The sequence below is a fragment of the Lontra canadensis genome, unplaced genomic scaffold (assembly GCF_010015895.1).
Source record: "Lontra canadensis isolate GAN:19392208 unplaced genomic scaffold, GSC_riverotter_1.0 scaffold30, whole genome shotgun sequence".
Classification (NCBI taxonomy): domain Eukaryota; kingdom Metazoa; phylum Chordata; class Mammalia; order Carnivora; family Mustelidae; genus Lontra; species Lontra canadensis.
This window is the reverse complement of record NW_022631024.1, coordinates 16,436,563-16,452,011: the sequence shown is the minus strand read 5'-3', so window position 1 is coordinate 16,452,011 and position 15,449 is coordinate 16,436,563. Positions and strand designations below refer to the sequence as shown.

The 15,449-nt window shown below is 58.5% G+C and overlaps 1 protein-coding gene and 1 non-coding gene across 4 annotated transcripts in view; both read right to left on the bottom strand.

Annotated features, from left to right (window-relative positions):
* Positions 1 to 228: 228 nt before the first annotated feature.
* PRRC2B (proline rich coiled-coil 2B) overlaps positions 229 to 15,449 on the bottom strand; it is an 84,891-nt gene continuing 69,670 nt past the window's right edge. For 2 of the 3 annotated variants that reach the window (XM_032866110.1, XM_032866109.1), the window contains exons 19-32: positions 14,811 to 14,952; positions 13,022 to 13,104; positions 12,387 to 12,575; positions 12,042 to 12,239; positions 11,546 to 11,632; positions 10,722 to 10,826; positions 10,377 to 10,569; positions 9,464 to 9,561; positions 8,394 to 8,521; positions 7,578 to 7,818; positions 4,689 to 4,868; positions 4,036 to 4,127; positions 1,849 to 1,930; positions 229 to 603 (exon numbers count right to left, since the gene is read on the bottom strand). In XM_032866110.1, the coding sequence (XP_032722001.1) occupies positions 469 to 603; positions 1,849 to 1,930; positions 4,036 to 4,127; positions 4,689 to 4,868; positions 7,578 to 7,818; positions 8,394 to 8,521; positions 9,464 to 9,561; positions 10,377 to 10,569; positions 10,722 to 10,826; positions 11,546 to 11,632; positions 12,042 to 12,239; positions 12,387 to 12,575; positions 13,022 to 13,104; positions 14,811 to 14,952 (1,953 nt within the window). In that variant the 3' untranslated portion in view covers positions 229 to 468. The remainder of the gene's footprint in view (positions 604 to 1,848; positions 1,931 to 4,035; positions 4,128 to 4,688; positions 4,869 to 7,577; positions 7,819 to 8,393; positions 8,522 to 9,463; positions 9,562 to 10,376; positions 10,570 to 10,721; positions 10,827 to 11,545; positions 11,633 to 12,041; positions 12,240 to 12,386; positions 12,576 to 13,021; positions 13,105 to 14,810; positions 14,953 to 15,449) is intronic. The other variant, XM_032866111.1, reaches the window with a different exon arrangement.
* LOC116872900 lies at positions 5,750 to 5,833 on the bottom strand. The gene has a single exon (XR_004383702.1). It is a non-coding gene; the product is annotated as a small nucleolar RNA SNORD62 (small nucleolar RNA).

Sequence of the window (15,449 nt, the reverse complement as noted above, 5' to 3'; positions counted from 1 at the left end):
TTCTGTTTGTTTTCTTTTCCTTTCTCCTTTGTAAAAACTTAGCTGCTTTTTAAAACAAAAAGCCTCGAACTGAAACGGCCCTGCTGTCAAACCACTACGCCTGGGGCCTGGGGTGCGGGGTAGGGGGCAGGGAGGGAGAGGGAGGGACGGGGTCATCTGTACTGCACAAAGGCTCGAGTCACTCCACGGTCACTGTGGACAGGAGGCGGGGACGACATGGGGACGGGGTCGTTTGCTTGCTTGTTTGCTTCGTAGTAAAGCGAGCAGGTCAATGCCACATCCACGGGGGCAAGCTGGCTGGACACAGAGCTTTCGGGAGTGGAGAAGGGAAGGGAGGTCTCTCAGTCTGGGCCAGGTGGTTGGACGGTGGATCTGGTGAGGTGTCCGAGATGTCCGCGAGTCTGGCTGTGTCCAGGCCGAGCAGCGGCCCTGTCCTCAAGGTGGGGGGCGAGGCGTGGCCAAGCACCTTCAGGCCTTGCTCTCCTCCACTTTGACCGCCCGAGGCTTGATTGCTCCAGTTCGCTTCATCTGGGAGGCAGCGGAGGGGGCCTCCTGCAGTTTCACGCTTCCCAGGCTGGGTTTTTCATCCACTCGTTGTTTGGCCTTTGGACAGATGAACGGGGACAAAGACAGTGACCCTTATGCAGAAACATCTGGCTGGATACATAACTCCCACGGGCCCCTGTCTGCTTCTGAGTCACAGAAAAGGGCTACCCTAAGAAGCCCATTCCTTTGGTGGAAGGATCAGACTCAGAAGGACACGGACGGACACTGCTCTCTCCCCTCCCAAGAGTGCTGAGGGCAGTGATTCAGGGAGGCAAGAAGGTGCCGGGCCCTCTGGGAACCATTCTGCAGTGGCCATGGGCCCGTGCAGCAGGCGCACATCCAAGGCTAACTTGGAAGGACCTCCTCAAATCAGTGCATCCCGTGCCCCAAGGGTAAAAAGCCCTTGAGCAGATCCAAGTGCACCGCAGGAGTCGGAACTCCCAAATGCCTGCAGAGGGGCACGGGGCCAGCACGTGGACTTGGTCCTCCCTGGTCTTCAACACCCAGCCCCCCAACTCCTGCTCTCCGGAAACGTCTCCCCTGGACCCTCGTTTGGCCTCGAGATTCCCATCAGGGTCCCATGAACCTGCAGCTCTGTGGCCAGCCTCGACTCTGCCCCCCACGAGGGTGTGACCTCTGCAAGAAAGCTTTAGCAGCTCAGTCCAAGCAATTCAAGGAGCGACCCTCCAGGGAACCAAGTTAGGAGGAGTGACATGAGTGATCAAACTTCCGCCTCCATCAGCCAGGAATGTGGTTTTATTAAAAAGCCACGCCTGACGGGTGTGAGCTCTGGACCCCATCGCATTTTAGAGCAGCGGCTGAGAACAGTGCCTGAAGGCAAAGACACTGAGAAACCCCTTTTGTTACAAAATGGGAAAGCCTCATTCCACTGGTACTCCCACCCAGCCAAGACAGAGACGAGACACAGCACTTACTAGAGCTAACACACGCACGCACACACGCGCGGCTTCTAGAGCTGACCCACAGACCTAACCGAGTCCCCGCGCCTTCACAGCCCAAATCGCTACGGAGGGAGGTCCACCTTCTGGCGCCACCTCCTCAGAGGAATCCGCATCCTCCCTTCTCTGCAGGACAAGGAAGGATCCAGACGCCCATCAAGAGGAGAAATGCCTTCGCCAGGAGGGACTCGGGCTGCCGGCTCCCGGCGCCACGCTCTAAGCGCTAGGGCTCGTCTCTCTTTTTAAGAGGAGCACTCAAATGGTTGGACAGTCCCTTCTCTTTTGGCGCTTGGAGACGGGCCTAAGCGTCCAGGGCTGGAGGGTCTGCAAAGCCATCTTCTACCTGTTGAACGTAGTGTCCCTGCACAGAGCCCATGTTAACTGCTGATCCAGAGGGCTTCCCACTGGGGCTAGCAGAGCTAGGCCTGAAAAAACCAAAGGCAGGGGGTGAGAACACACGCGTCGCCAGAGAAACCGAGTCAAGCCTAGCATGTGGCACGGCCCTGGCTCGGGCAGCGCCCTCTCAGACGGAGGAAAGCCAAGACCTCAGCCAGCCAGAGGGCAGAGGGTACCAGAGCAGCTCGCAGAGACGCACCCGAGGGTGCGGGCGCTGAGGGCACGGGGGCCGAGGCCCCAGCTGCGGACAGCACTGACCGGACAGGTAGATGGCCACTGACGGTCTCTCAGGGTCTGGACCAACAGGATTCTGTGACCCAAATGGTCTCTGAAGCTGATTTCAGAATGGGGCCAAGTTTACTCCTGCTTTCCACTCTTTAGGCAGTGTGTATGTGTGTATGTGTGGGTGTGGCTGTGGGGGTGCGGTGAGTGGAAAGAGAAACCAAAAGCAACAAAAATCTTTTGGAACATCTCTCTGAATGTGTTCCGTTGACCGGACAACCCGTTCTCCTGGATGCTGACTAGGGCTCTGAGTCCCAACAAGTGCTGTGCACAGCAGAGTTCATCAGGACCCTTGACAGCGGGGGCGCCCAGACCCTGTGCCGAGGGCCACGAGCCCCAGGTGTCTGACCAGGGAACCCTTTTTTGGCAGGGCATGCCTTAGAAGCCCCGTTTCCAGAAAACGTGGAAAACACCAGTTTATAAAACACCAATTTTCCCTATCCTGCTACAGCACCGACAAAACAAAGGCCATTTGTGAGAGCTTCTACCTTCTACATGTTCTCCAAAGGGCCTGATGCTGTTCTCCTACGCTAAGCAGACGCGGGCAGGTGCTGCTCTGTGAGCCTGGGTTTGCCTCTGGGACCCGACGCTGCTCAGTGCCACCCACGGCGGCAGGGGGGTGGGGGGGAGAGCATCTGCATATCCACGGAGCTGCCTTCCTCCCTCGAGATTATACTCATCGTTCTGTGTTGCTGTCTGTCTGTGGTTTTCCGAAATGCTATTGTTTTGGTTTATGTCAAAAAGATGGAACACTAAACAAACCAATAAACAAAAATAAAGGAAGCCAAGAGGGTGACGTAAGAACAGAAAAGATGATGGAATGGGGCAAAGGTCCCACGGACGCCTCTCTCTGGAAATGCAGGTGGAGCGTGGAATGACGGGACAGATGGAGGGACAAGGATGCGGCCTCAACTCTCCAAGAGCAAAGCGGCACAGCGTCCGCGGCAGGAAGACGAGATGGTGCTCTGATCTGCGTTGTGCTCCCCAATGGAGGGCGGCTGTGCACCAACAGACGGACCTCGGGGCGCCCTGGCACCCTGCTGCGAACCTCCCACGGAGCGCTGCAAGTCACGCACGTCTGTTGCACCCGCTCGCAAGCAGGAGGGCGTGCAGGCATCCCCCGCATACAACAGAGCCGACCGCACCCACCTGCGAGCCCCCGGCCGAGCGTGCGGCCTCCCTCTCCCGGCACACTCCTCCTCGGGGCCCAACAGCTCAGCGGAACCAGAGGTTCTTTGACTTTCTAGCATGATCAGTAATTCAACACCAGGCTCACCCAAAGCCACCCCCGGCTGAAGGCCAGGGGCAGTTACTGGAGGCAGAGACCGAGACCGAGGACGCAGAGAAAAGGGGCCAGTCTGCACCATGAGAGGCACGGACGGCCCTGCAAGGCCAGCAGCCACAGGCCCTGGCAGGGCCAGGGGGCCAGTGCAGGGAACACGCAGCCCCGGGAAAGGAAAGTCTCCTTGCCTTCCAGGGAGTGCACTTTCCTAGCCAGTGAATCCTTTGGAAAACCTCGTGAGAAAGCTGTGATAGTCAGGCCAGGCTTTACACTATTAAAACGTCAGACGTTCCTTTTCCTACCTTTCCAGAAAGCTCCCCAAACCAGAGCATTTTATCATGATGACTAAAAGCAAAACCACTCCGCCAGTTCCTGACGTCCCTGTGGCCGGCTAAGACATGCGTGTACCCCAGCGCTGAACTTCAAGGTGACATGGGGCCTCAAAGGGGAACCAGCCTCCACGCCCTTCCACAGCTCTCCCCCAGCGCCTAGGACTCTTCTGAACCACTCAGTCCCATCGGGACCAAGGACTCCGCGACGCAGCATCCGACCCCCAGGGCATTTCTTTACCTGTAAGTCTGCGGTGATGCCACGGAGCCTCCGGAAGGAACATTCTGTTTACTGTCGGCAAAGTGGAAGCCCTTCATCTCCATCTGAGAGGACTGAAGGCATCAAGAAGGAATGAGCGATCATTTGAGGGCCCAGAGATGCCCGGCCCTCCCCCATGCACAGCCGATAAGAATTCCCAGGGAAGAGAGGGATTGTCTAAAGGAACCCGTACTCCCCACCACCCCCCAGTCTGGGTTCAAGAGGCTTTTTCTTAGAACTAAGAACTGTCCCGTTTTTGTCTTCTTACAGGAGGGTGGCGAGAAAGGACTGTGCACCAGCAGGATGCCCCTCAACAAGAGCCTGGAGCCCAATCCTAGACACGGTCGGTGGGGACGTCTGGGACCAGTCTCTGAGACGCCCCAGCGCAACTCCCCTGGCCCGTCAGCCCCACACATCCTTCTGCTCTGAGTCTTGGCTCATGTCACCTGCTTACACAGGAACCAAGGGGGCCCCGCCATGGGGTTCCTAGAGGACTTTACCATGAGCAGGATACCAGTGGTCTGGTGAGGCCAAGAGCTCACACCCCGACCTCTGGCACTGCCTGCCCCCAGAGTGCTTCCTGACTAGCTAGCAACGATTCTCCCCAGGACAGAGTGGGATGGAGTCCTCCTTACCTCTCTGCTGGTGTTAAGGACCGAAGGCTGGGAGCCGGGTGGAAGGATTCTTCGGGGGGCCCCGACCGAGAGGCTCTGCCCCTGCGGCAGCTGGATGGACTGTGGCAGAATCAGGGGCTGCTGCCCAGAGCCATACCGTGGCAGGGGGAGCTGGGAGCCCGGCAGCGGCATCGTCAGCTGCTAGAGAACAGGGATAATCAAGACGAAGAATGGATGTTGGGGAGGAAGCCACAAACTACTGTTTACATGTGACCCCGAGAGCAAACACGTGTTATACATCAGGTTCTCATTTCCACAGAATTAAAGCACGGCCTCTACATGGTAAGACAGGTTCAGGATTTCTGCTAGGGAGCAGCCTCGAAGGCAAGTGTGACCGCTGGAACCAGGCAGGTAGAGAAGACAAGCTCAGGACCGTGCCAGCCACAGACAGCAGATGCCACGCTGTGAGGTGTTTCTGGGGGAGCATGGGATGTGAAGGGCTCCTCTCCGGGACTGCACAGGGCCATGTGCACCCCAGACTTTCTTGCTTCCAACCAGCAAAGGGTTACCGAGTGCACGTTATGTCCATCAGAGGCAAGCACGAGGACACGGTCAGACCCAGGGCACAGCGAGGACAGGGCCACACCGTATGCGGACCCAGCGTGGGGACTGCAAGCAGCAAAGCCCTGTGCCTGGGGGCAGGAGGGCTTCTTAGGAAGGAATGGTTAACAAACCCCTGAAAGCAAATGTGTCCGGCGTCCCGGCTGCTGTGTTGAGAACAGACACTGTACGGATGTGTATCTATGTACCCCTTTGGAAGGCATAAAAAGGCAAAACCCCTTTAACTGATTTGCCTCTAAAGGTGATGGAAAACTCAGCTGGGTTCTGGGGTTCAGGGTTCCTGGAACTGGAGACTCTTGGAGGCTCCTGAAGGCTATTATGACAGCAGAAGGTGTGTGGGGCAGGGGTGGGGGGGCGTGGTGACAACGAGCTCTGTGTGACTCCTTGTCAAGTCCAGCACCGCGTGGTGACAAGAAGGGGAGCCTGGAGACTCCGGACTGGGGCAGGGAGGCCACTTGTTGTCTCTCAGTCACTTTCCTCTTCATCCCCCTGCATTGAGTCCACGGTGGGGATCAGAAGGATCTATTGGAACTGCATCACGGAGACAGTGGCCGCCGGAGTCTCCAGAACCCCGCTCCTCCTTGCACACGATAGGCTGCAGGACGAACAGGAGGCCGGCGCCACGCTGCTGGAGCGCCAGCTAAGGGTGGTGTGGCTACACTTGTGTTTCACAGGGCCCCCTGGCCGCTGTGTTGAGAACAAACGTTTGGGCCCAAGGAATGGGTGGATTCTGGTAATTTCCAAAGGTAGAGCCAAGAGCACCTGAGGGATCAGAGAGGGCGGAAGGGCAAGCGGGACCTACACGGACAAGATGGCCATAACGACTGGGCGAAAATCAGGCTTTGGATTTGATGCCTTTGCTATTATGTCTGAGACGCCATAGGACGCCAGAGCAAAAGCGACAGGCAGCCCGTGGGCTGGAAAACATACACCCGGTGGGACTGGGAAGACCCATGTCACTGGGACTTAGAGCCACCGGGCAGAACAGAGACTGGAGGGCAGAGCCCAGGGTACACGGGGAACCTGCAGAGCACAGAGGTGAGGAAGAGGGTTCCAGCAGGAACGCTGCCTGCGAACACGTGCCAGGGCGGGGAGGGAGGTGTTGAGAGGAAAAAACCACCATCAGGAACTGACCAATGTCCTTAGAAAAAGTTTTATGGGGTTTTGTCTCTTTAATGAGGGGATAGGGGAATAATAGGGTCGGCTGCGTGTAAACAGGGGCGAGGCCCCACAGCACCTGAGGGAAGGAGCAGGGGGCACTCTGTACAAGATCTCGTTTTGTCACTGCTTGTATTTCTCTAGTGACACAGGAGGCAAGATGCCACAGGGCGGCAGGTGGAAGGCGGGGAGGAGAAGTCGCAAGTCTGAAACCCGCAGTGGGGGCAGGGGACCGACGGGCCAAGTGCAGGGACACGGACGCTCCCGAAGGTGGCTGTCGGTGCGTGGCGTGCGTAGCCCAAGCAGGTCTGGTTTTCCGCGGGCGCAGACGGCTGTGCAGACACAGGATGGACTTTACCAAGATGAGAACACTGGAGGAGGGCCGAGAGCAAACGCAATGGCACAGCTCTGCTAAGCTGGGGAGGGAAGGATGTGAGCCCACTGGGGCACATGGTAAACAGGTGGCCAGAGCCTGGGTCGCTGGACGGGGAGAGCTAGAAGAGCAGAGCTGGTGACTGGCAGGACCCTTAAGCCCGAGATGACGGAAGAGGGACAGCTTCCGGCACTGACCAGCCCAGATGGACAGTGAACACAGCGGAGCACTGCTGGCAAGGGGACCGTGGAACAGAGACCAGGCAATCACCTATGCAGACATCAAAACCACGAGCGGCTAGATTAGGGGCCGTGCTGGGGAGACTCAAAGCCACCCCATACTGCTGATGGTCACGGGACAGGAAGATGAGAAGCCAAACCCTGGATTCATCATGTGGACCCACAGGCCCCCGGAGGCTAGTGGAGCAGTGCACAGTACAGGCTCCAGAGCTGGGGTTTTGGGGAGGAGGAGGGAGAGCAGCCTAGATGCATCACTGGGTATGCAAGGACAGCACCCCATCTCTAAGCCCCAGAGGAGGAGGGTGGAGAGAGGCCGTGGGAGCAGCAGCACTCTGGGGGACAGATAGGAGACTGGACCATTCCCACCAGCCAGAGGACCTGCCCCCAGTTCTAGCGGCCCAGGGACTAGTCACAAGGGTCACAAGCAGCAGACCACACCTCAAGAGGCAGACAAAAAGGAAAAAAAGTCATGAAAGAAAGCGGCCTAGCGTTCTGAGCAGGAGGGACTGAATTCCTAACCTGTGGGAGCTGGGAGTCCAACAACTGGGAGGCGCCCAGGCCAGCAGCCTGACCCAGCTGGCCCTCGTACACCAGGGCTTGGTTTCCACTCATGGGCTGGTAGGGGGAGCCGGACTGGGGCTTCACCATCTCTAAGGGCTGCATGCCGGGGAATGCCGAGTACGGAGGCTTCAAGGCTGTGCCTCCAGAGAGAATCATGGTGCTGGGCGGCGACAGGCTGGGATGCATGTACACCTGAGACCTGCAAAACCAGACACGTGCTGGGTCAGAGGCGGGAGCACGCCAGCGGACCTCAAGTAAGAGCACACATCACGCTCCCCACACCATGTGTGCTGAGACCCACACTGTTGGCCTCACTGCCCCCCCACCCCGAATTTCTGACTTAGGAGATCTGGGACAGAGCCTGAGAACCTGCGTTTGTAACAGGCTCCTAGACGGGGATGTGCTGGTCTAGAAACCACAGTTTGAGCGTCTACACTGGAGTACACATCCAGGCTGTATAAGGCACGGGAAAACCTGGGTGACGCCAAAGGCCCGGACTTCGGACACATGGGAAGAGCAGACCCAGGGTGGTGGCCGGCGGGAAGAAGGGAGGACAGGGAGAGGCTGGGAAGGGGTAGGATGACGTGGAAAGAAAAAATAAAGCCTGGGGAGGACCATCAAGCCCATGTAGCTTGTGCAGCAGTCAGGAGTGATTCCAAAGTGACTATGGTCAGCCCCCCATCCACCCCAAAAGCAGAGAGGCGTGGATCAGCTGCACAACGAAGGGGGCGAGCCCACAGGCCGCGGGTGCAGACCTCCCAGGCTGCATCTCACCTGAAGGGCTGCAAGGAGCTGAAGATCTCCTGAGCCTGGGAGGCGGGCAGCCCACCCCTCAGTCCCAGCTGGGCTGGAGCCTGCAGAGACGTGTGAAGGGAAAGTGGGATCTGCGGGGCAGCGGCAGCCTGCGGAGGGGAAGCCGGGCAGTAACCGCGGGGCCCTCTGGGCTGCTGCTCCAGTCCCCCCACCATGCCCCACACCCCCACCACGCGGCAGCCGGAACCCTGCCCCAAATGCACACTGGGCCGTGTTCCTCCGGTGCTTTCCTTGCTCTTGGGAAAAAGCAAACAATGGGTCGTAATCCCAAATGCTGTTATGTTCCTACGCTGGATTCTGTACAACAGCGAGAACAAATCCTAGCTACAGGTACTGACAGCCGTGCATTTCGGAACCAACGGTGAGCAGGACACGCACACAAAGAGTGCGTGCAGTACGATCAGGTCACGCAAAGATCAACATCTTATAAATCTAAACAGCGTGATATTTTAAAATGTTTTATCAAGAGGCTGGGATGGGCCACGTCCTCTTTCCTCGGTCCCCAAATCTGCTTCTGCCCAAGGGAGCCACCATCCTGACACCTAGGTCCAGAGGGTGCTGGACCCTAAGAAGGCTCCGCAGCTTCAGGAGGGAGGATTCCAGAAATCCGCCCCTTGCGGCACAGAAAATACGCCCATCCTGCATGAAAACAAACGCCTGCACGTTTCTAAAACTACCTCTTTCTAACGAATCCATGCCTGGGACTCTAGGCCTTTCTTCTCTTCATCAGAAGGATACCTGATACCAAAGGATACCAAAGAGAATTCCATTTCAGCTAATTCCCCAGCTAGGACACAGGAAGAAGTCTGAAAGAGGGAAACGGAGAGTCTGGAGTGCAGAGCTCCATTCCTCTTCCCTGTCTCTCCTGTGTCCGTTCACTGACCATTTCCTGGCTGCTAGGACGGACGGGGAGCTGGGCATTACACGGGAGGGACGAGGAAGTAAGACAATGCACGAGTCAACGCAGGAGGTCACTCCTCTGTGCACTGCTCCCCCGTCCCCCACGGAGCCACCTGGCTGGCCGCCCTCACCTGCTGGTAACTCTGCTGCTGAGGTATGGTCTGGGGAACCAGCCGGGGCTGACTTGCGAACATGTGGCCGTCCAGGTAGAGAGGCGGCAGGTGGCTGCCTGCGAACAGAAGCCCAGAGGAGACAGAACGGAGTCAAGCCTCACTGTTCCCGAATGTTCACGCGTGCCTGCCTTCCCAGGAAGGCGGCGGGAGGGAGTGTGTGCAGAGCCTGCTCAGCCCCGTGCCGCTGGCCCCGTGCTCCAACAGCCCCACTCTGACTCACCTGCTGGGGAACACGGGCAGGTGGCGGCATCAGGGCCCAGTGTGGCAACGGGCTCCATCCCACCCTCACACCCAACCCTTGGCCAGCACTGTTGGGAATGGCCCCACTGCAGCAGAGATGGCCCGGGTCTCGGACCCTGGCTCTTCTCTCCCCCCACACCAAGCCCACAGTGGAGGGTCAGAAATGGGCTATAGGAACAGCATCACTGGGCCTCTGGCAGCTGGGCCCTCAAAACCCCGCCCTGGCCCTCTGAACGCCAGCACCGTGGGGAAGCAGACTCCCACTCATTGAGGGCTTGACTGACACGGAGCACTTTCCAGCTATGACCCTGTCTCATCGGCTAACCCGCGGACAGCCAGTCTTCTCTCACAGACGAAGGGGCTGCAGTGCAGGGGGCTGAGCCCCTCACCGGCGGTGAGCCCCATCTCCGCATGCTCCCAGTCGGCTTCCCAAGGGAGTGGAGCAGGGAGGCGGGACAAGCAAGTTATCTGCAGCGCCTGGGAAGCTATGACCTCCCGACTGCACACCAGCTCCTACTTCTGCACACTCCTTAATGCAAGCAATCCAAGCTTCTCTGGAGAATGAGGGGGACGACCGACCGAGCTGGTTCGGGCAGGGGCGGGTATGTGTGTGTGTGTCAGGTGGGCATACCTGGAAGAGAAGCTGAAGGCGCGACAGAGGCCACAGGCATAGGCGGCATGGAAACCCCACCAAAGGAGCTGTAGCTGACCCCGTTGGAGGCTCCCACAGACGATGCGGGTTGGATGCCTGAGCCCGTCCCGCTGGGAGAGCTCTGCTCCGGCAAACTGGGTGAGTTTTCCCAAGCCTTGCGTGCAGACTCCATCTGAAAAGCAAGATGAGCGGAAGCATTACCACCAGGAAGGCAGTGGCTGGCACAGACGGAGGACGCGGGACGGCGGGCGGGGCTGCTTGCTCTGGCCTCTTCCCCAGCTAAGGGACCCAGGAGGTCCCCCCGTCACTCTGTGCTGGTGTTACCTTCAGGGTGAGGTCCGCAGTGGGGAAGGACATCTGGGAGAGGCCGATGGCCCTCTGGATGTGATGGTCACGCCGGAGAATGGGAATACTCGGCGCCAAGCCCGCCTGGAGGGGAGGAGACCATGGGGTACGACAGGCACAGAGGCAGAATGACAGCACAGCAAAGTGCCCCTTCAGTTCGGGCCTCGTGTGCTCATGACCCTGAAACGAGGCTGCGAGCAACAGAGACCACGGCTGTCTCCTCCAGATAGCTGCCTTCACGGACTCCCGCAGCAGAATCCACGGAGAGCCACGTCCACGCCCTCACCCCATGGCGCACGGAGGCACTGGAACCCAGCTTGGAGATCCGAGGTCCAGTCTTGGCCCCCCCACCCGAAAACTAAAGAGGTCCTTGTAACATTTCTTCATATATGTGCTCAACAGACCTGCCCGCACATGCCCAGTGCCCGTAAACCTATTACAGGGGTTGTGAGAAACTGCTCAGAATAGAAATACCCCGGCACCATCACACATACGTAAGCACGGAACTTGGAAGATCAGAGAATTGCAAAGTGCCAAATAAACCAGACCCTGGGAATTACATTTTCTCATTTTAAGATCCACAAAACCAGGGTGAGGAACATTTACACAACTTGCCCAAGGTCGTGCAACCAGCTAGAAAATGGGGCACACCTCATACTCCGGTCAGGTGGCTGACCCCCAAACCTGATACTGGTCCCCTCCTCTGCTTCACGCTGCCCTCCAGCCCCCCAAGAGGCTTGCTCCCTTCGTTCCAGGCCTGCCAGCACAGAGAACAACAGAGCTTGGGGGCAAAGCACACTCACGTTACTGGCCAAGGCATCCTGAAGTTTGACGACCGGATTCCCCGCAGGACCGGAGGCAGAGCCAGGCGGCAAGCTGAAATCAGAGTCCTGAGGAGGATGAAGAGCCCACTGAAATCATCCGGCCTGCCTTTCAGCAGAGGCACACATCAACTTGACCCACAGTCTCAGTGACTCGAAAAATCGACTGAGCAGCATTCACCAGACAGCACCCAAGAAAAGATGCCACCCCCTGCCTGTGCCCACTGGCCAACCCAACGGAGACAGTGAAGATAACCCGTCCACTCAGCCTGAGAACCTGGCTGGTGCCAGAAGAATGATCTAGAAGGCAGCTCAGTAGTGCCTGTCACGTCCAGCACGCTGACAAGCTCCCCTAGAATACTGCTGAGCTCCCACCCCCCTGCTCGTTCTCACTGACAATCCCATCTCAGCACCCTCCTCTCTCTCCAAGCATAAAAAGAAGGATGGGGGGCGGGAAAGAAACACAGCCTGGACTTACTTTTGGATTGACTCCAAATTCAATGGGCGGCACCGGCAACACAGAGTCCACGTGAATCTCCACCCCGTTAACAGGTGGGACGACGGCCCCCTGCAGCCGGTCGGCCCCCTCTGAGCCCTTTCTGTTTTTCAGAGACCGCTCATTGCCGATGGGTCCCGGTCTGTGCTCCTTGCTCTGTCCTGACCCTTGTTCTGCATCCTTGATGGAAAACCAGGGACACTGAGAAACACAGACTGGAAGGACCCCAACCCTCAGCCCCTGAGCCCCAGGAAGAGGGGAGGAAGACAAAGGGTGACAGCCCCACCTGCCTTGGCCCAGGCCACTGTAAATGGACGTCCAGCTTACCTTCGGCTCGGACTGCTTCTGAGCCTGCTCCTTGTGGCCGTCAGCCTTGGGCTCCAGGCCAGACCCGCTCATGTCCTCTGGTTTCAGGGTGCCGTACGGGGAGCTGCGCTGGGAGGAGGTTGCAGACGACTCCCGAGACTCAGCGCTCAGGTCAACGCCGCTGTCCCCCTGGCTGCTCTTAAAACCCTGCTGTGCGAGGGACGAAATGGGTCAGGAGTCCTGACCCCCAAACTCCAGCGTGGGACCAGGAAGCAAGACCAAGCCAGTGGCTGAGACACACCCCCTGAGTACGCCTGTCCCGACCTCCACCCTGACCCACCGATGGTGGCCAACACCTGAAGACACGGCTGGAAGCACAAGCCGCACAGTGGGTGCCAGGGACACAGCTGCCAAACTCATCCCCTTGTGACCCAGGTCAGATAGACCAGCCGCCGCCACCAGCTCGCGGGAGAGGCCCCGGTTGCCCACCCTCTCGGGTTAATCCCCGCCCTCCCCTTCACACCGGGCCCTCACACAGATGAGAAGTCAAGACAGAAGTTGAGCGCCAAGCTGGGGCCTGTGGAAATGGCCCTGGTGCCAGGCTCCGTGGCTGCGGTGAGCACGCAGGGGGCCCGAACAGCGAGGCGGCCACTCACCTCGGCGGAGCCAGGCTCGGCGCTGCTGAAGGCAGTGGCGGCTTTTGTCCAGGAGTCGTTGGTCGGGGCCTGAACGGGGAGGGCTGCCCGAGGGAGCAAGACAGAGCATCAGGGCATCGCAGAGGAAGCCTGAGGCCGGAGCCACGAGCCTGGGTGCCGTCGACACACACCTGCGCCGCCACCCACCCTCCCTGCCCTGTCAGCGGCGTCCGCAGAGACAGGACCCCCGGGACCTGGTGGCGGGCTTTATGCAACTTCCCAGCAAGCTCAGACTCTCATAAACATGCTTCTCGTCCTCCATCAACGAGGTGCTCCGGCAGGCCGGCCAGCAGGTCTCACCCCATCTGGGAGGATTCTGCACCGCCGTCCCTGCGAAGCGCAGCTTTCTCTCGCTTAAGCCAAGGACTCATTTCTACAAGCCGGCAGCCCTCACAAAGACTCAAGCCGGGATCACCCAACTCCCGCCAGCTCAAGGACCACTCCGAGAGTCCCACAGAAGCCACAGACCACAGAACCTGACACGCTGCTTTCAGATCCAGCACCCACACACCCCGCCCGCGAGTGGCCGGGGACGTGCTGGAGAGTCCTAGCAGTGAAGCCCCGAGAGCAGGGGCAGGGAGAGTCCAGCCCGCTCCGAGGGATGAGCTGGCGGGCATCTGCGGACATCCGGAGTGTGATAACCAACACTCATTTGGACGTGCAACCAAATCATCGGACAGCGACAGCTTAGAGATCGTTATACCTCCAATCAGAGCTTGGGTCTCTACCAATGGTGTGTGTGTGTTTAAGATTTGATTTATTTGAGAGAGGGAGCGACAAAGGGGGCGTGCGAGAGAGCACAAAGCGGGGGTGAGGGGCAGAGGGAAAAGCAGGCTCCCTGCTGGCAGGGAGCCCGGGGCAGGGCCCAATCCTGAACTTCGGGATCATGACCTAAGCCGAAGGCAGAAGCCTAATCCGCTCAGCCAGGCAGGCGCCTCTCTCTCCCAGTGTTGTTTTTCCAATATGTTGGAAACAAGGTCACATGGTCAAATTCAAAGAATACCCAGAACCCAGAACTGCGGCTCTGGGGTCACATCACTGCGCTCTGGAGACCTCGGCTACTCCGCAGAACACACCGGAAACGAACAAGTTCCCTAAGCTCCCCTGCAAGGCACCACGTGTCCCCTTCTCTCCTTCGCCTGTGTACTCTGTAAGGCTCTGCCCAGAGAAGGCATTCAAGAAAAACCTGCTTGATTGAAATGGTTTTGTATTTTAAAATGAAAAGACCAGAAAAGGAGCACTGAATTAGAAATTTGTTTTTTAAAGTTCGGGGAAATAAATTTTCCAAGAAATCAGGTGCTCTCACTCTGTCTTACTGAGAGGGCATCAGGAGAAATGGACAGAAACCCCCGGAGTCGGGGTCCGGGCCGGCTTGCAGCACAGACAGGCAAGCTTCGGACCCTCTCCGCCTCCCTAGCAGTCACCTGCAGCTCTTCCACGGGGGAGAAGGAAAGGTTAGGGTTAGGGTTAGCAGACAGAGACGGGGCTCTCGTCGTCCAGACCACTGGACACACGGAGGGGTGTGCTCCTGTCCCAAATTTCAGGCAGGGAGCAGCTACTTTTGTCTAAGGGTTGCACCAGCGGGTGGGGCTGCGATGGCATGGGACACTGGGGCTCTGGAGAGGAGGCAGGGAACCCGGAAAGCCGCGTGGGCATTCACAGCCCCAAAGCAAGACGCTCCCGAGAAAGGACCCTGGGCCCAGAGGACAGCCCTGAGCCAAGCCACTGAGCCCAAGCACCCAACTCTTACCCTGGCTGCTGCTCTCCCAAATCTCGGTGCCCAGGCTACTGCTGGGCACGGTCACGTCACTCTGCTCCAGGCACAAGTTGTTTTGCTTTTTAGCAAACCGGGGAGGAATACGGGAGGAAAGACCTCGCCCCTTGACGGGCATCTGAGGAGAAAAAGGATGTGTCCAGCCTTGACGTGAAGCATAAAGAGCGACAATTTCTTCCCAGGGACAGCACCCTGGGCCCCCAACTGCCCCCACCAGAAACTGTTCCGGAGGTGCTAGAATAGTCGCCTCCTGACGTTTCAACCACAGGTGAACGGCACTGCCGACCGAGCCACCCCAGAAGGGGCCGCAGAGGCCGTGTGCGCAGCGGACAGCCCTGACTGCGTCTGAGGACAGGGTCCCCGAGCCTCGTGATGCCCCAGATGACAAATCTCATCCCACACAAGCCAGAGCAGCGGGAGGAGGGTGGCCTCAGAGGGACTGATGGAGGCCGGCGCCCTGCCGTTGTCACCAGGGACAGATCACCCTCTTGGAGAACCGGATACTACCACCTCCTCCCACAGGACAATGGGGGCCACGGAAGTACTCCCCCTTCCCCTCTATCTTGGGCTTCATTCAGAACTCTCCTCCTCTGGCTCTGGGTTTCTCCGTCCCGG